The sequence below is a fragment of the Oncorhynchus clarkii genome, chromosome 21 (genome assembly GCF_045791955.1).
Source record: "Oncorhynchus clarkii lewisi isolate Uvic-CL-2024 chromosome 21, UVic_Ocla_1.0, whole genome shotgun sequence".
NCBI lineage: Eukaryota > Metazoa > Chordata > Actinopteri > Salmoniformes > Salmonidae > Oncorhynchus > Oncorhynchus clarkii.
In genome coordinates, this window is record NC_092167.1 from 54,092,018 (window position 1) to 54,111,848 (window position 19,831).

The 19,831-nt window shown below is 48.0% G+C and overlaps 1 protein-coding gene across 1 annotated transcript; it reads right to left on the reverse strand.

Moving 5' to 3' along the window:
- Positions 1–1,981: 1,981 nt before the first annotated feature.
- On the reverse strand, positions 1,982–19,517 carry LOC139379266 (atrial natriuretic peptide-converting enzyme-like; the record flags this gene model as incomplete). The annotated part of the gene is made up of 9 exons (XM_071122065.1): positions 1,982–2,850; positions 7,056–7,189; positions 9,223–9,494; positions 9,592–9,766; positions 10,027–10,076; positions 10,996–11,124; positions 12,558–12,675; positions 18,964–19,074; positions 19,260–19,517. Coding segments are annotated over 9 exons (1,433 nt in total), but the record flags the coding sequence as incomplete, so codon positions are not given.
- Positions 19,518–19,831: the final 314 nt, after the last annotated feature.

Consider the following 19,831-nt stretch of genomic DNA (forward strand, 5'->3'; position numbering starts at 1 on the left):
TATATAGGGAATAGGGTGTCATTACTAAGGATTATATAGGGAATAGGGTGTCATTACTAAGGATTATATAGGGAATAGGGTGTCATTACTACTGCATTATACAGGGAATAGGGTGCCATTACTAAGGATTATATAGGGAATAGGGTGTCATTACTAAGGATTATATAGGGAATAGGGTGTCATTACTTAGCAAGTAGTGCACTATATAGGGAATAGGGTGTCATTACTTAGCAAGTAGTGCACTATATAGGGAATAGGGTGCCATTTGGGACGAAACCCTACTTTTACACACAGACAAGAGTATGTCAGACAGCTTTAAACATTATCTATCATATATATATACATATATAGCTACAGCATTATCCATGGACAGTACCTATGTCCTATAGTATACATTATCACTGTGGGAAGGGTCCAGAAAGTCCCCGTCACTATAGGGACTAAAACGTGCTCACACACACACACAGGCACACACAATACACACGCCCCACACACACACACAAATACACACGCCCCACACACACACAAATACACACGCCCCACACACACACAAATACACATGCCCCACACACACACAAATACACACGCCCCACACACACACAAATACACACGCCCCACACACACACAAATACACATGCCCCACACACACACACACACACACACCACATACAAAAAGCAGTAGAAAAATACTCTTAGAAAATTACAAACAACTGGAATGTATCATACAGACATTGAAAGCATAAACACACACACACACACACACACACACACACGCCCTGCTGTTTAAATACAAGCTGTGTGTCTTTGCTGTTACAGCAGCGCCCCACAGTGGCTAAATGTACTGAAGGTGTATCATTATGTTACAGGATATCTGAACGAACACACACACACACACACACACACACACACACACACACACACACACACACACACACACACACACACACACACTGTCTCTCAACACTCATATTCACTACAGGTTACACACACACACCACACACACACACACACACACACACACACCACACACACTGTCTCTCAACACTCATATTCACTACAGGTTACACACACACACACACACACACACACACACACACACACTGTCTCTCAACACTCATATTCACTACAGGTTACACACACACACACACCACACACACTGTCTCTCAACACTCATATTCACTACAGGTTACACACACACGCACACCCACGTTTAGAACACACCCACGTTTAGAACACACCCACGTTTAGAACACACTCACGTTTAGAACAGACATAAGCACACACACACGTGTTGAGGGAGAGAGGCTGTGTGTCACGTGAAGTGTGTGCAACACGTGTTGAGGGAGAGAGGCTGTGTGTCACGTAAAGTGTGTGCAACACGTGTGTTGTGTGTAAGAAGTGTGACAGAGTGGCGATGATGACATAATCACATCCAACAGACTCCAGACTCCTCCCAAAATACACTTCACTTCCTGTTTGGAATGTTGGGGGACCACAGGAAGAGGAAGGGGCATCACCAAACGTCACTCTCGTTGGTGTTCCACTCCTCCGGTGTTGTTGTTGTTGTTCTTCTCCACCCGTTGTCTTCTTTCTCTCAGCGTTTCTGTCACGGGGTGGGGACACACAAAACTGGAACTCACCACGAGGTGCCCCTGTGGCTTGTGGGTCTGCGTACCCACATCCAAACCCATCCACCCACCCACCATGCTCACCACGAGGTGCCCCTGTGGCTTGTGGGTCTGCGTACCCACATCCAAACCCATCCACCCACCATGCTCACTACGAGTTTAGATAGCAAGCCGCTGGACTAACATACCAATCAGTGTAGATGGAAGGTGTGGAGGTCTGTCTGTATCAGTGGAGATGGAAGGTGTGGAGGTCTGTCTGTATCAGTATAGATGGAAGGTGTGGAGGTCTGTCTGTATCAGTATAGATGGAAGGTGTGGAGGTCTGTCTGTATCAGTGGAGATGGAAGGTGTGGAGGTCTGTCTGTATCAGTATAGATGGAAGGTGTGGAGGTCTGTCTGTATCAGTATAGATGGAAGGTGTGGAGGAGGTCTGTCTGTATCAGTATAGATGGAAGGTGTGGAGGTCTGTCTGTATCAGTATAGATGGAAGGTGTGGAGGAGGTCTGTCTGTATCAGTGTAGATGGAAGGTGTGGAGGTCTGTCTGTATCAGTATAGATGGAAGGTGTGGAGGAGGTCTGTCTGTATCAGTGGAGATGGAAGGTGTGGAGGTCTGTCTGTATCAGTATAGATGGAAGGTGTGGAGGTCTGTCTGTATCAGTGGAGATGGAAGGTGTGGAGGTCTGTCTGTATCAGTGTAGATGGAAGGTGTGGAGGTCTGTCTGTATCAGTGTAGATGGAAGGTGTGGAGGTCTGTCTGTATCAGTGTAGATGGAAGGTGTGGAGGTCTATCTGTATCAGTGTAGATGGAAGGTGTGGAGGTCTGTATGTATCAGTGGAGATGGAAGGTGTGGAGGTCTGTCTGTATCAGTGGAGATGGAAGGTGTGGAGGTCTGTCTGTATCAGTGTAGATGGAAGGTGTGGAGGTCTGTCTGTATCAGTGTAGATGGAAGGTGTGGAGGTCTGTCTGTATCAGTGTAGATGGAAGGTGTGGAGGTCTGTCTGTATCAGTGGAGATGGAAGGTGTGGAGGTCTGTATCAGTGTAGATGGAAGGTGTGGAGGTAGATCTGTCGGTGTATCCAGGGTGTGAAGTGTGTAACATTAGAGTAGACCCCAGGACCCAGGACTTTGGAGAAACACACGCTACCCCAGGACGTCAGGCCATACAGGGTCCAGCTCCCACCACTAGGCTCCTCACACACCAGAGGACCACCACTGTCACCCTGGGGGACAGAGACAGGAATAATATCAACCATAATGGTCCTGTAGAAACTAACGATTGAAATGAAAAGATTGTGTCTGCTAAATTGCACACAGAGCATTCGGAAAGTATTCAGACCCCTTCACTTTTTCCACATTTTGTTACGTTACAGCCTTATTCTAAAATGGATTCAATTGTTGTTTTTTTGCTCATGAATCTACACACAATGCCCCACAATGACATCACAATGCCCCATAATGACATCACAATACTCCATAATGACATCGCAATGCCCCATAATGACATCACAAAGTCCCATAATGACAAAGCGGGAAAAAATGCAAATGTATTACAAATAAATAACCTTACTTACATAAATATTCAGACCCTTTGATATGAGACTTAAAATTTAGCTCAGGTGCATCCTGTTTCCATTGATCATCCTTGAGAAGTTTCTACAACTTGGAGTCCACCTGTGGTAAATTCAATTGATTGGATATAAGTTTAAAAGGCTTTTAAACGTCTTCGAAATATGGGTGTGGCTATGATCCGTAAATTGAAAGCAGACCACTACCTGAAATCTACTTCACATAATTTAAATAATCCATCCAAATTCTGGCAAGTAGTGAAGGGTTTGGAGTGCAGAAAAGATACACAGCTTCCTAAACAATTGTTGGTCGACACACAGATTATATGAAAGCCTTGAATCAGTACTTTCTAGATGCAGGCAGTTTATTTGAATAGGTCAAAGGTTGAGCTATGAATTTACTGGACACCCCTGTGTACACCAGGTTCTCCTTTTCAGAAGTGTGTAAAACCCTGAAAGAAATTGATGGAAAAAAATCCCCTGGCCCTGATGAACTAGACCCCCGCCTCCTACACCTAGCTGCAGACATCATTGCTCCCCCTTAATATGTATTTATAACCTCACGCTTGATGTTAAGGAAATCCCCAAGTTATGGAAATTTGCTTTTGTGTGGCCTCTCCTGAGGGAGGGGAGATCTGCTTTTGTGTGGCCTCTCCTGAGGGAGGGGAGATCTGCGTTTGTACGGCCTCATGAGGGAGGTGAGATCTGCTTTTGTGTGGCCTCTCCTGAGGGAGGGGGAGATCTGCTTTTGTGTGGCCTCTCCTGAGGGAGGGGGAGATCTGCTTTTGTGTGGCCTCTCCTGAGGAAGGGGAGATCTGCATTTGTACGGCCTCATGAGGGAGGGGAGATCTGCTTTTTTACGGCCTCTCCTGAGGGAGGGGAGATCTGCTTTTGTATGGCCTCTCCTGAGGGAGGGGAGATCTGCTTTTGTGTGGCCTCTCCTGAGGGAGGGGAGATCTGCTTTTGTACGGCCTCATGAGGGAGGGGAGATCTGCTTTTGTTTGGCCTCTCCTGAGGGAGGGGAGATCTGCTTTTGTGTGGCCTCCTGAGGGAGGGGGAGATCTGCTTCTGTACGGCCTCATGAGGGAGGGGGAGATCTGCTTCTGTACGGCCTCATGAGGGAGGGGAGATCTGCTTTTGTACGGCCTCATGAGGGAGGGGGAGATCTGCCTCTGTACGGCCTCATGAGGGAGGGGAGATCTGCTTTTGTATGGCCTCTCCTGAGGGAGGGGAGATCTGCTTTTGTACGGCCTCATGAGGGAGGGGAGATCTGATTTTGTATGGCCTCATGAGGGAGGGGAGATCTGATTTTGTATGGCCTCATGAGGGAGGGGAGATCTGCGTTTGTACGGCCTCATGAGGGAGGGGAGATCTGATTTTGTATGGCCTCATGAGGGAGGGTGATCCCTCGCTACCTGACAAATATCGACCCATATGAAAATAGTCCTGGAGTCCTTAGTTAGCAGGCAGCTAAAGGCCGACTTCCAAGAATACAACATCTTAAATGGAATGCAATCATGTTTTAGGCCACAGCACTGTTTCAGCAACATTGAAGGTTTTAAATGACAGCCACTGTGCTCTTGATAAGAAGTTACATTGTGTGTCTGATTTGATTTATTTGTCGAAAGCTTTTGACACCGTGGACCTAGTGCAAAGGTTAAAATGTTGTGGATTTACTGGTCATGCTCTAGATTGGTTTATAAATTACCCATCAAATCGTACACAATGTGTAATGGCGGATGGTCCATAGAGGTGTACTCAGGTGTTCCGCAAGGTTCTATTTTGGGCCCACTGTTGTTCATTTTGTATATCAACAACATTGGGGATCTTATTGAAACAGAGGACGTTCATTTTTATGCAGATGATACTGTACTTTATTCAAGTGGTAGTAGTTTATCTTTAGCTTTTGAAAATGCCCAAAGTGCATTTAACATCATACAACAGAATCTGTATGATTTAAAACTGGTTCTAAATTTGGGGGGAAACAAAATGCATGGCATTGTCAAATGCCAGGCATATTACTAATCATGTCATCGCTACATCGGCTGGACATACTATAGAGTAAGTTACAAGTGTACAAATATTTGGGTGTGTGGGTTGATGACAAGCTGAGCTTCACTGTGCATGTAGAGAACTTGATAAGAAAGCTCAAACTGAGAATAGGTTTTTATTACCGGCATAAGGCTTGTTTTTCTTTTGAGGCCAGGAAGGAGCTGGTATGATGTACATTACTGTCGGTTTTAGATTTAGTGATGTTATATATATGCAGGCCTCGGCCACTACCCTGAGAGCACTTGATTCAGTGTATCATGCAGCCTTTAGGTTCATTACAAATCAGAAACGTCTAACACATCATTGTGATCTCTACAGTGCTGTTGGCTGGTCGTCATTGACCTTGCGTAGGCTTAAACACTGGTATACACTGATTTATAAGGTCATATTGGGTAAAATGCCATTTTATCTCTGTTCTTTTTTAGTCAGGTCAGTAAATAAATATCAACTACGGTCCCATTCTCATTTGCTTCTAACAGTACCAAAAATTAGAACAGGTCATGGTAGAAATAGTTTTAGTTACTCAGCACCGTGGACCTGGAAGTTTTTCCTGAACATTTTAAAATGTGATGATCTAGTTTTGTTGGTGGAGTTTAAACACTTGATCGATCACAGAAGATTGCAATTGACTTGAGGACAGCTGTTTTTAGCCAAGACTGTCGTGTCATTAAAGGAAAAGTGTGAGGTCGAAGGAATTGTTCGTAGAGCTCCGAGACAGAATTGTGTCGAGGCACAGATCTGGGTAAGAGTACCAAAACAATTCTGCAGCATTGAAAGTCCCCAAGAACACAGTGGCCTCCATCATTCTTAAATGGAAGAAGTTTAGAACCACCAAGGCTCTTCCTAGAGCTGGCCACCCGGCCAAACTGAGCAATCGGGGGAGAAGGGCCTTCCTTGGTCAGGGAGGTGACCAAGAACCCAATGGTCACTCTGACAGAGCTCCAGATATCATCTGTGGAGATGGGAGAACCTTCCAGAAGGACAACCATCTCTGCAGCACTCCACCAATCAGGCCTTAATGGTAGAGTGGCCAGACGGAAGCAACTCCTCAGTAAAAGGCACATGACAGCCCATTTGGGAGTTTGATAAAAGGCACCTAAAGACTTTCAGACCATGAGAAACAAGATTCTCTGGTCTGATGAAACCAACAGTGAATCACATCTGGAGGAAACCTGGCACCATCCCTACGGTGAAGCATGGTGGTGGCAGCATCATGCTGTGGGGATGTTTGTCCATCGGCAGGTACTGGGAGACTAGTCAGGATGAGGGAAAGATGGACAAAGCAAAGTACAGAGAGATCCTTGATGAAAACCTGCTCCAGAGCGCTAAGGACTTCAGACTGGGACGAAGGTTCACATTCCAACAGGACAATGACCCTGAGCACACAGACAAGACAACGCAGGAGTGGCTTAGGGAAAAGTCTCTCCCCAACCAACCTGACAGAGCTTGAGAGGATCTGCAGAGAAGAATGGGAGAAACTCCCCAAATACAGGTGTGCCAAGCTTGTAGCGTCATACCCAAGAAGACTGGAGGCTGTAATCACTGGTGCTTCAACAAAGTACAGGGTCTCAATACTTATGTAAATGTGATATTTCAGTTTTTATAAATGTGATTTTTTTTTAGATGGATGAAGAAAAAAAACAATTTAAAACATTTTAGAGCAACGTAACAAAATGTGGAAAAAGTCAGGTGGTCTGAATACCTTCCGAATGCGCTGTGATGACTAACTCCAGTCTAGTATATGTCAATTAGCCTTATTGTCTGCTGTGAGGGGAACAAGTCAGAAGTGCCCTCCTCCTGTTACTCACCATGCAAGAGTCCACGGTGCCAGCCTCGTATCCAGCACAAAGCATCCTGGTGGTGATGGTCTTCATGTCAAAGTAACTCTGACACTGAGACAGACTGATGATCCTTACTTCTCCCTCCTGGAGTTTGAAGGGCACTATGGAGAGAGAGAGAGCGAGAGAGAGAAAGAGAGAGAGAGAAAGAGAGAGCGAAAGAGAGAGAGAAAGAGAGAGAAAGAGAGTTAGGTGAAATACCACAGTGTGCAGTCATAGCAGCAAGATTTGAGAGAGACACATAGAGAGAGAGAGAGAAAGAGAGAGAGAGAGAGAGAGAGGAGAGAGAGAGGAGAGAGGAGAGAGAGAGGAGAGAGGAGAGAGAGAGGAGAGAGGAGAGAGAGAGGAGAGAGGAGAGAGAGAGAGGGGGGGAGTATTTCTGTGTGTGTATATACAGTATGTATATATATATATTTTTTTATTTTACCTTTTTTTAACTAGGCAAGTCAGTTAATTAAAACTTATTATGGCTGGGGGCAGTATTGAGTAGCTTGGATGAATAAGGTGCCTAGAGTAAACTGCCTGCTACTCAGTCCCAGTTGCTAATATATGCATATTATTAGTATATTTGGATAGAAAACACCCTGAAGTTTCTAATACTGTTTGAATGATGTCTGTGAGTATAACAGAACTCATATGTCAAGCAAAAACCTGAGAAGAAATCTAACCAGGAAGTGGGAGATCTGAGGTTGGTCGTCTCACAACTCAGCCCTTATTGAAGATACAATGGGATACAGTGGGATATTGGTCATGTTGCACTTCCTAAGGCTTCCACTAAAGGCTTCCACTAGATGTCAACAGTCTTTGGAACCTTATTCGATGCTTCTACTGTGAAGTGGGCCCGAATGAGAGGGGAATGAGTCAGGTGTCTGCCAGAATGCCACGAGCACATGACGCTCGTTCACATGAGAGCTCTGTTCCATTGCAATTCTACAGACAAAGGAATTCTCCGGTTGGAACATTATTGAAGATTTATGATAAAAACATCCTAAAGATTGATTCTATACATCGTTTGACATGTTTCTACAAACTGTAACAGAACTTTTTGACTTTGCGTCTGCTCGTGCGTCATGAAGATTACTGGGCTGAACGCGCTAACAATAAGGAGGAATTTGGACATAAATGATGGACATTATCGAACAAAACAAACATTTATTGTGGAACTAGGATTCCTGGGAGTGCATTCTGATGAAGATCATCAAAGGTAAGTGAATATTTATAATGTTATTTCTGACTTCTGTTGACTGCACAATATGGAGGATATCTTTTTGGCTTGTTTGGTCTCTGAGCGTCGTACTGATTTTAAAATATAAATATGAACTTTATCGAACAAAACCTACATGCATTGTGTAACATGAAGTCCTATGAGTGTCAACTGATGAAGATCCTCAACGGTTAGTCATTCATTCTATCTCTATTTCTGATTTTTGTGACTGCACTCTTTGGCTGGAAAAACGGCTGTGCTTTTCTGTGACTTGGCTCTGAACTAACATAATCGGTTGTGGTGCTTTCGCTGTAAAGCCTATTTGAAATCGGACACAATGGTGGGATTAACAACAAGATTACCTTTAAAATGGTATAAAATACTTATATGTTTGAGGAATTTTAATTATGAGATTTCTGTTGTTTGAATTTGGCGCCCTGCACTTTCACTGGCTGTTGTCATATCGATCCCGTTAACGGGATCTCAGCCCTAAGAAGTTGTTAAGAACAAATTCTTATTTTCAATGACGGCCTACCAGGGAACAGTGGGTTAACTGCCTTGTTCAGAGGCAGAACGACAGATTTGTACCTTGTCAGCTCGGGTTTTTGAACTTGCAACCTTTCGGTATCCACTAGGATAGAGATAGAATTACTGTGTGTGTATGTACAGTATGTGTGGTGATAGTGATAAAGTATTACTGTGTGTGTATATATATAGTATGTATGGTGATAGAGAGAAAGTATTACTGTGTGTGTATATATAGTATGTATGGTGATAGAGAGAAAGTATTACTGTGTGTATATATACAATATGTATGGTGATAGACAAAGTATTACTGTGTGTGTATATATACAGCATGTATGGTGATAGAGAGAAAGTATTACTGTGTGTGTATATACAGTATGTATGGTGAACCGTAGGTATCAAACTCACTCCTGTTACCCATGTGACCCCATCCAGTAATATAACAGTAGGTATCAGGCTGCGGTAACTGTCCGTTACCGGGAAGACACACCGGTCGAACGTAACTGGTAACCTCCACCTCCCTGTCCAGCTCAACCACGCTGATGTCATAGTCGACCACGGCCCGGTTATAGCGAGGGTGAACAATGATGGACTCTACACCTCTGGTCTGCAGGTAGGGGGACGGGTGGTCCAGGTTGTTGATGCCCAAGACTACCTTCCATAGGTCTGCACTCTCACGTCTGGAGAAGAGAGGAAGAAAAATGAAAGTTAGACGTGAGGAAGGGAGAAGAGAGAGATCAGAGTAATGTAGAGTGAAAGAATGAAAGAATACCTCACCCTTCAAAGCAGTGAGCGACAGTAAGGGCCCATTTCTTCCCAATGAGGACGCAACCACAGATATGTCCACTAGGATCTGATTGGAGAGAACACTGCCAAGGCCACCTCCCTGGCCTGGACACCCTGCCACCCAGAATACGCTTATACAGACGCACGGCCGGGCGCAGGCCACAGTCTGGAGGGAGGAGAGAGTTAGACTGTAGACAACACTACCAGGCTATAGTCTGGAGGGAGGAGAGAGAGAGTTAGACTGTAGACAACACTACCAGGCTATAGTCTGGAGGGAGGAGAGAGAGAGTTAGACTGTAGACAACACTACCAGGCTATAGTCTGGAGGGAGGAGAGAGAGAGTTAGACTGTAGACAACACTACCAGGCTATAGTCTGGAGGGAAGAGAGTTAGACTTTTTGCCACCTAGCAGACATTGTCTCTCACCTTCTTTGGTGCAGTGTAGAGACACTCTCTTCCTGGAGAAACAGGCATGTCTGGAGACAGAGAGAGAACACTTTTACTGTCCGTTTCTCTGGGTCCCCTCAGGTGTGGGGCCCTGTTTCTCTGGGTCCCCCCAGGTGTGGGGCCCTGTTTCTCTGGGTCGCCCCAGGTGTGGGGCCTTGTTTCTCTGGGTCGCCCCAGGTGTGGGGCCTTGTTTCTCTGGGTCACCCCAGGTGTGGGGACCCGTTTCTCTGGGTCCACCCAGGTGTGGGGCCCCGTTTCTCTGGGTCGCCCCAGGTGTGGGGCCCCGTTTCTCTGGGTCCCCCCAGGTGTGGAGCCCCGTTTCTCTGGGTCCCCCCAGGTGTGGGGCCCTGTTTCTCTGGGTTCCCTCAGGTGTGGGGCCCTGTTTCTCTGGGTCCCCCCAGGTGTGGGGCTCCGTTTCTCTGGGTCCCCCCAGGTGTGGGGCTCCATTTCTCTGGGTCCCCCAGGTGTGGGGCTGTGCATGTGGTTGGCGGGTGTGTATATATGTGTGTGTGTATATATATGTGTGTGTGGTGGTTGTGTGTGTGTATGTGTGTGTGTATGTGTGTGTGTGGTGTGGTGTGTGTGTGTATGTGTGTGTGTGGTGTGTGTGTGTATATGTGTGTGTGGTGGTTGTGTGTGTGTGGTGTGTGTGTGTATGTGTGTGTGTGGTGTGGTGTGTGTGTGTATGTGTGTGTGTGGTGTGTGTGTGTATATGTGTGTGTGGTGGTTGTGTGTGTGTGTGCGTGGTGGGTGTGTATATATGTGTGTGTGTGTGTGTGTGTGTGTTTATATGTGTGTGTGGTGTGTGTGTGTATGTGTGTGGTGGCTGTGCGTGTGTGTGCGTGGTGGGTGTGTGTGTGTATGTGTGTGTGTGTGTGTGTGTGGTTGTGTGTGTATGTGTGTGTGTGTGTGTGCGTGGTGGGTGTATATAAGTGTGTGTGGTCCTACCCTCTCTTCTCCAGTAGGCCCTGTAGAGCTGAGCCGTTCCTCTGTCTCCAGTCAGGGTGAACATGAAGCCACCTCCTCCTCCCTGGAACACTGGGAGGGTCTGGAACCAGAATTACTGATGCTGGGGCTCTGGAGGATAACATAGGAGATAACCACACACACGCACCAGGAGATAACCACACGCACGCACCAGGAGATCACCACGCGCACGCACCAGGAGATAACCACGCGCACGCACCAGGAGATAACCACGCGCACCAGGAGATAACCACGCACACCAGGAGATAACCACACGCAAACACCAGGAGATAACCACACGCACACACCAGGAGATAACCACCCAAACACCAGGGGATAACCACACACACACCAGGGGATAACCACACACACACCAGGGGATAACCACACACACACCAGGGGATAACCACACACACACACCAGGAGATAACCACACACACACCAGGAGATAACCACACACACCAGGAGATAACCACACACACCAGGAGATAACCACACACACCAGTGGATAGCCACGCGCACCAGGAGATAACCACGCGCACCAGGAGATAACCACGCACACCAGGAGATAACCACGCACACCAGGAGATAACCACGCACACCAGGAGATAACCACGCACACCAGGAGATAACCACGCACACCAGGAGATAACCACACGCAAACCAGGAGATAACCACACGCAAACACCAGGAGATAACCACACGCAAACACCAGGAGATAACCACACGCACACACCAGGAGATACCCACGCACACACCAGGAGATAACCACCCAAACACCAGGAGATAACCACCCAAACACCAGGGGATAACCACACACACACCAGGGGATAACCACACACACACCAGGGGATAACCACACACACACCAGGGGATAACCACACACACACCAGGGGATAACCACACACACACACCAGGGATAACCACACACACACACCAGGAGATAACCACACACACCAGGAGATAACCACACACACCAGGAGATAACCACACACACCAGGAGATAACCACACACACCAGGAGATAACCACACACACCAGGAGATAACCACACACACCAGGAGATAACCACACACACCAGGAGATAACCACACGCACACCAGGAGATAACTGTATCCCTGTGTCTGTAGCCGGGTGTCTGTAGCCGGGTGTCTGTAGCCGGGTGTCTGTAGCCGGGTGTCTGTAGCCAGGTGTCTGTAGCCAGGTGTCTGTAGCCAGGTGTCTGTAGCCAGGTGTCTGTAGCCAGGTGTCTGTAGCCAGGTGTCTGTATCCAGGTGTCTGTATCCCTGTGTCTGTAGCTGTGTGTCTGTAGCTGTGTGTCTGTAGCCAGGTGTCTGTAGCTGTGTGTCTGTAGCTGTGTGTCTGTAGCCAGGTGTCTGTAGCTGTGTGTCTGTAGCTGTGTGTCTGTAGCCAGGTGTCTGTAGCTGTGTGTCTGTAGCTGTGTGTCTGTAGCCAGGTGTCTGTAGCTGTGTGTCTGTAGCCGGGTGTCTGTAGCCGTGTATCTGTAGCTGTGTGTCTGTAGCCGTAGATAACTACTGACCTTACCCTAGGCCGAGCTGAGAGCAGGTCAGTTGACTGAGGTCCATCGTCCAGTCATCCCCACAGACATGGTAATCTACTGCTGTCCTGAAGACGGTCACTACTGACCCCTCCGACAGAGAGACTGGACGGGAGGGTAGAGGGATGGATGGGGGTGTAGAGGATGGATGGGGTGTAGAGAATGGATGGGGTTTAGAAGATGGATGGGTTGTAGAGGATGGATGGGGTTTAGAAGATGGATGGGTTGTAGAGGATGGATGGGGTTTAGAAGATGGATGGGTTGTAGAGGATGGATGGGTTGTAGAGGATGGATGGGTTGTAGAGGATGGATGGGGGTGTAGAGGATGGATGGGGGTGTAGAGGATGGACGGGGTTGTAGAGGATGGATGGGTTGTAGAGGATGGATGGGGTTGTAGAGGATGGATGGGGTTGTAGAGGATGGATGGGGGTGTAGAGGGATGGATGGGGGTGTAGAGGGATGGATGGGGGTGTAGAGGGATGGATGGGGGTGTAGAGGATGGATGGGGGTGTAGAGGATGGATGGGGGTGTAGAGGGATGGATGGGTTGTAGAGGATGGATGGGTTGCAGAGGATGGATGGGTTGTAGAGGATGGATGGGTTGTAGAGGGATGGATGGGGTGTAGAGGATGGATGGGGTGTAGAGGATGGATGGGGGTGTAGAGGATGGATGGGGGTGTAGAGGATGGATGGGGTTTAGAAGATGGATGGGTTGTAGAGGGATGGATGGGGGTGTAGAGGGATGGATGGGGGTGTAGAGGGATGGATGGGGGTGTAGAGGGATGGATGGGGTGTAGAGGGATGGATGGGGGTGTAGAGGGATGGATGGGTGTGTAGAGGGATGGATGGGGGTGTAGAGGGATGGATGGGGGTGTAGAGGGATGGATGGGGGTGTAGAAGGATGGATGGGGGTGTAGAGGGATGGATGGGGGTGTAGAGGGATGGATGGGGTGTAGAGGGATGGATGGGGGTGTAGAGGGATGGATGGGGGGAGGGATGGGGGTGTAGAGGAATGGATGGGGTTTAGAAGATGGATGGGTTGTAGAGGGATGGATGGGGTGTAGAGGGATGGATGGGGTGTAGAGGGATGGATGGGGTGTAGAGGGATGGATGGGGGTGTAGAGGGATGGATGGGGGTGTAGAGGGATGGATGGGGGTGTAGAGGGATGGATGGGGGTGTAGAGGGATGGATGGGGGTGTAGAGGGATGGATGGGGTGTAGAGGGATGGATGGGGTGTAGAGGGATGGATGGGGTGTAGAGGATGGATGGGGTGTAGAGGATGGATGGGGTGTAGAGGATGGATGGGGTGTAGAGGAATGGATGGGGTTTAGAAGATGGATGGGGTGTAGAGGGATGGATGGGGTGTAGAGGGATGGATGGGGTGTAGAGGGATGGATGGGGGTGTAGAGGGATGGATGGGGGTGTAGAGGGATGGAGGGGGGTGTAGAGGGATGGATGGGGGTGTAGAGGGATGGATGGGGGTGTAGAGGGATGGATGGGGGTGTAGAGGGATGGATGGGGGTGTAGAGGGATGGATGGGGGTGTAGAGGGATGGATGGGGTGTAGAGGGATGGATGGGGGTGTAGAGGGATGGATGGGTGTGTAGAGGGATGGATGGGGGTGTAGAGGGATGGATGGGGGTGTAGAGGGATGGATGGGGGTGTAGAAGGATGGATGGGGGTGTAGAGGGATGGATGGGGGTGTAGAGGGATGGATGGGGGTGTAGAGGGATGGATGGGGGGATGGATGGGGGTGTAGAGGGGTGGATGGGGGTGTAGAGGGATGGATGGGGTGTAGAGGGATGGATGGGGTGTAGAGGATGGATGGGGTGTAGAGGATGGATGGGGTGTAGAGGATGGATGGGGTGTAGAGGAATGGATGGGGTTTAGAAGATGGATGGGTTGTAGAGGGATGGATGGGGTGTAGAGGGATGGATGGGGTGTAGAGGGATGGATGGGGTGTAGAGGGATGGATGGGGGTGTAGAGGGATGGATGGGGGTGTAGAGGGATGGATGGGGGTGTAGAGGGATGGATGGGGGTGTAGAGGGATGGATGGGGGTGTAGAGGGATGGATGGGGTGTAGAGGGATGGATGGGGTGTAGAGGGATGGATGGGGTGTAGAGGATGGATGGGGGGTAGAGGATGGATGGGGTGTAGAGGATGGATGGGGTGTAGAGGAATGGATGGGGTTTAGAAGATGGATGGGGTGTAGAGGGATGGATGGGGTGTAGAGGGATGGATGGGGTGTAGAGGGATGGATGGGGGTGTAGAGGGATGGATGGGGGTGTAGAGGGATGGATGGGGGTGTAGAGGGATGGATGGGGGTGTAGAGGGATGGATGGGGGTGTAGAGGGATGGATGGGGGTGTAGAGGGATGGATGGGGGTGTAGAGGGATGGATGGGGGTGTAGATTGATGGATGGGGTGTAGAGGATGGATGGGGTGTAGAGGATGGATGGGGTGTAGAGGATGGATGGGGTGCAGAGGATGGATGGGGTGTAGAGGATGGATGGGGTGTAGAGGATGGATGGGGTGTAGAGGGATGGATGGGGTGTAGAGGGATGGATGGGGTGTAGAGGATGGATGGGGTTTAGAAGATGGATGGGTTGTAGAGGATGGATGGGGGTGTAGAGGATGGATGGGGGTGTAGAGGATGGATGGGGTTTAGAAGATGGATGGGGTTTAGAAGATGGATGGGGTGTAGAGGATGGATGGGGGTGTAGAGGATGGATGGGGGTGTAGAGGATGGATGGGGTTTAGAAGATGGATGGGGTTTAGAAGATGGATGGGTTGTAGAGGATGGATGGGGGTGTAGAGGATGGAAGGGGGTGTAGAGGAATGGATGGGGTTTAGAAGATGGATGGGTTGTAGAGGATGGATGGGGGTGTAGAGGGATGGATGGGGTTTAGAAGATGGATGGGTTGTAGAGGATGGATGGGTTGTAGAGGATGGATGGGGGTGTAGAGGGTGGATGCGGTGTAGAGGATGGATGGGGGTGTAGAGGGATGGATGGGGTTTAGAAGATGGATGGGTTGTAGAGGATGGATGGGGGTGTAGAGGATGGATGGGGGTGTAGAGGATGGATGGGTTGTAGAGGATGGATGGGGGTGTAGAGGGATGGATGGGGTTTAGAAGATGGATGGGTTGTAGAGGATGGATGGGGGTGTAGAGGATGGATGGGTTGTAGAGGATGGATGGGTTGTAGAGGATGGATGGGGGTGTAGAGGGTGGATGCGGTGTAGAGGATGGATGGGGGTGTAGAGGGATGGATGGGGTTTAGAAGATGGATGGGTTGTAGAGGATGGATGGGGGTGTAGAGGATGGATGGGGGTGTAGAGGATGGATGGGGGTGTAGAGGATGGATGGGTTGTAGAGGATGGATGGGGGTGTAGAGGATGGATGGGGGTGTAGAGGATGGATGGGTGGTAGAGGATGGATGGGGTGTAGAGGGATGGATGGGGGTGTAGAGGATGGATGGGTTGTAGAGGATGGATGGGGGTGTAGAGGATGGATGGGTTGTAGAGGATGGATGGGTTGTAGAGGGATGGTGGTGTAGAGGATGGTTGGGGCGATAATGGATGATGGGGTGATAATGGATGATGGGGTGATAATGGAGGGATAATGAATGTTGGGGTGATAATGGATGATGGGGTGATAATGTATGGTAGGGTGATAATGGAGGGATAATGTATGGTTGGGGTGATAATGGAGGGATGGGGTGATAATGGATGGTGGGGTGATAATGGATGGTGGGTTGATAATGGATGGCGGGGTGATAATGGAGTGATGGGTGATAATGGGTGGTGGGGCGATAATGGAGGGATGGTGTGATAATGGATGGTGGGGTGATAATGGAGGGATGGTGTGATAATGGAGGGATAATGAATGGTGGGGTGATAATGGAGGGATGGTGTGATAATGGAGGGATGGTGTGATAATGGAGGGATAATGAATGGTGGGGTGATAATGGAGGGATGGGGTGATAATGGATGGAGATGGAAGGACAATGAGTGGAAGCTGAACTAATCTCTTCAATGCATTTCTAAGTCGTTTCCTTCAAAAACACGACAGGAAACATGTTGCTTCATCAGAAGTTTACATCACCTTAGCAAAATACATTTAAACCCAGTTTTTCACAATTTCTGACATTTAATCCTAGTAAAAATTCCCTGTTTTAGGTCAGTTAAGATCACCACTTTAATTTAAGAATGTGAAATGTCAGAATAATAGTAGAGAGAATGATTTATTTCAGCTTTTATTTTTTTCATCACATTCCCAGTGGGTCAGAAGTTTACATACACTCAATTAGTATTTGGTAGCATTGCCTTTAAATTGTTTAACTTGGGTCAAACGTTTTGGGTAGCCTTCCACAAGCTTCCCACAATAAGTTGGGTGAATTTTGGCCCATTCCTCCTGACAGAGCTGGTGTAACTGAGTCAGGTTTGTAGGCCTCCTTGCTCGCACACGCTTTTTCAGTTCTGCCCACAAATTTTCTATAGGATTGAGGTCAGGGCTTTGTGATGGCCACTCCAATACCTTGACTTTGTTGTCCTCAAGCCATTTTTGCCACAACTTTGGAAGTATGCTTGGGGTCATTGTCCATTTGGAAGACCCATTTGCAACTAAGCTTTAACTTTCTGACTGATGTCTTGAGATGTTGCTTCAATGTATCCACATCATGTTCCTACCTCATGATGCCATCTATTTTGTGAAGTGCACCAGTCCCTCCTGCAGCAAAGCACCCCCACAAGATGATGCTGCCACCCCCGTGCTTCACGGTTGGGATGGTGTTCTTCGGCTTGAAAGTCTCCCCCTTTTTCCTCCAAACATAACGATGGTCATTATGGCCAAACAGTTCTATTTTTGTTTCATCAGACCAGAGGACATTTCTCCAAAAAGTACGATCTTTGTCCACATGTGCAGTTGCAAACCGTAGTCTGGCTTTTTTATTGCGGTTTTGAAGCAGTGGCTTCTTCCTTGATAAGCGGCCTTTCAGGTTATGTCGATATATGACTCATTTTACTGTGGATATAAATAATTCTGTACCTGTTTCCTCCAACATCTCCACAAGGTCCTTTGCTGTTGTTCTGGGATTGATTTGCACTTTTCGCACCAAAGTACGTTTATCTCTAGGAGACAGAACGTGTCTCCTTCCTGAGCGGTATGACGGCTGCGTGGTCCCATGGTGTTTATACTTGTGTACTATTGTTTGTACAGATGAACGTGGTACCTTTAAGCGTTTGGAAATTGCTCCCAAGGATGAACCAGACTTGTGGAGGTCTACAATTTTTTTCTGAGGTCTTGGGTGATTTCTTTTGATTTTCCCATGATGTCAAGCAAAGAGGCACTGAGTTTGTAGGCCTTGAAATACATCCACAGGTACACCTCCAATTGACTCAAATGATGTCAATTAGCCTATCAGAAGCTTCTAAAGCCATGACATAATTTTCTGGAATTTTCCAAGCTGTTTATAGGCAGAGTCAACTTAGTGTATGTAAACTTCTGACCCACTGGAATTGTGATACAGTGAATTATAAGTGAAATAATCTGTCTGTAAACAATTGTTGGAAAAATGACTTGTGTCCTGCACAAAGTAGATGTCCTAACCGACTGTCAAACTATAGTTTGTTAACAAGAAATATGTGGAGAGGTTGAAAAACAAGTTTTAATGATTCCAACCTAAGTGTATGTAAACTTCTGACTTCAACTGTATATAGTTCTCACCACAGTCTCACTCATCAGAGCTGGTTGAACACAGAGACTCACCACAGTCCCACTCACCAGAGCTGTCTGAACAGAGACTCACCACAGTCCCACTCATCAGAGCTGTCTGAACAGAGGGACTCACCACAGTCCCACTCATCAGAGCTGTCTGAACAGAGAGACTCACCACAGTCCCACTCATCAGAGCTGTCTGAACAGAGAGACTCACCACAGTCCCACTCATCAGAGCTGTCTGAACAGAGAGACTCACCACAGTCCCACTCATCAGAGCTGTCTGAACAGAGAGACTCACCACAGTCCCACTCATCAGAGCTGTCTGAACAGAGAGACTCACCACAGTTCCACTCATCAGAGCTGTCTGAACAGAGAGACTCACCACAGTCCCACTCATCAGAGCTGTCTGAACAGAGAGACTCACCACAGTCCCACTCATCAGAGCTGTCTGAACAGAGAGACTCACCACAGTCCCACTCATCAGAGCTGTCTGAACAGAGAGACTCACCACAGTCCCACTCATCAGAGCTGTCTGAACAGAGAGACTCACCACAGTCCCACTCATCAGAGCTGTCTGAACAGAGAGACTCACCACAGTCCCACTCATCAGAGCTGTCTGAACAGAGAGACTCACCACAGTCCCACTCATCAGAGCTGTCTGAACAGAGAGACTCACCACAGTCCCACTCATCAGAGCTGTCGGAACAGTGTTTTGTCCCATCACACCACAGAGTCCGGTGAACACACTGGTGGTTACTACAGGCTAGCTCGTTGTCCTTGCATACAGCTGAGGAGAGGAGAACAGAGAAAGGTTTCACACAGCTTGTCATTAATCAGGTCCTTTTACACGAGAATCACCTACCTCGTTAAAAAGGCAATAAATAACCTTTGTTTATGAGTAAATGCATTATTATGCCGCATGACTTCAACACATTATAAAAATGAAACAAAAATTGAATTGTTTTTACACACAGCAGTTGTTCTCATCTTTCAGTAGAGGGCAGTCTGGGAAGCCGTCACAGATCATAGAGTGTTTAATACACAGCCTGGTACCTGGGCACTCCCACAGACCTCGCTCCACACAACCTAGAGAGAACACAGCATTATGGGTACCGTAGTTTAATACAAGCCACTCCCACAGACCTCGCTCCACACAACCTAGAGAGAACACAGCATTATGGGTACCGTAGTTTAATACAAGCCACTCCCACAGACCTCTCTCCACACAACCTATAGAGAACACAGCATTATGGGTATCGTAGTTTAATACAAGCCACTCCCACAGACCTCGCTCCACACAACCTAGAGAGAACACAGCATTATGGGTATCGTAGTTTAATACAAGCCACTCCCACAGACCTCGCTCCACACAACCTAGAGAGAACACAGCATTATGGGTACCGTAGTTTAATACAAGCCACTCCCACAGACCTCGCTCCACACAACCTAGAGAGAACACAGCATTATGGGTACCGTAGTTTAATACAAGCCACTCCCACAGACCTCGCTCCACACAACCTAGAGAGAACACAGCATTATGTGTA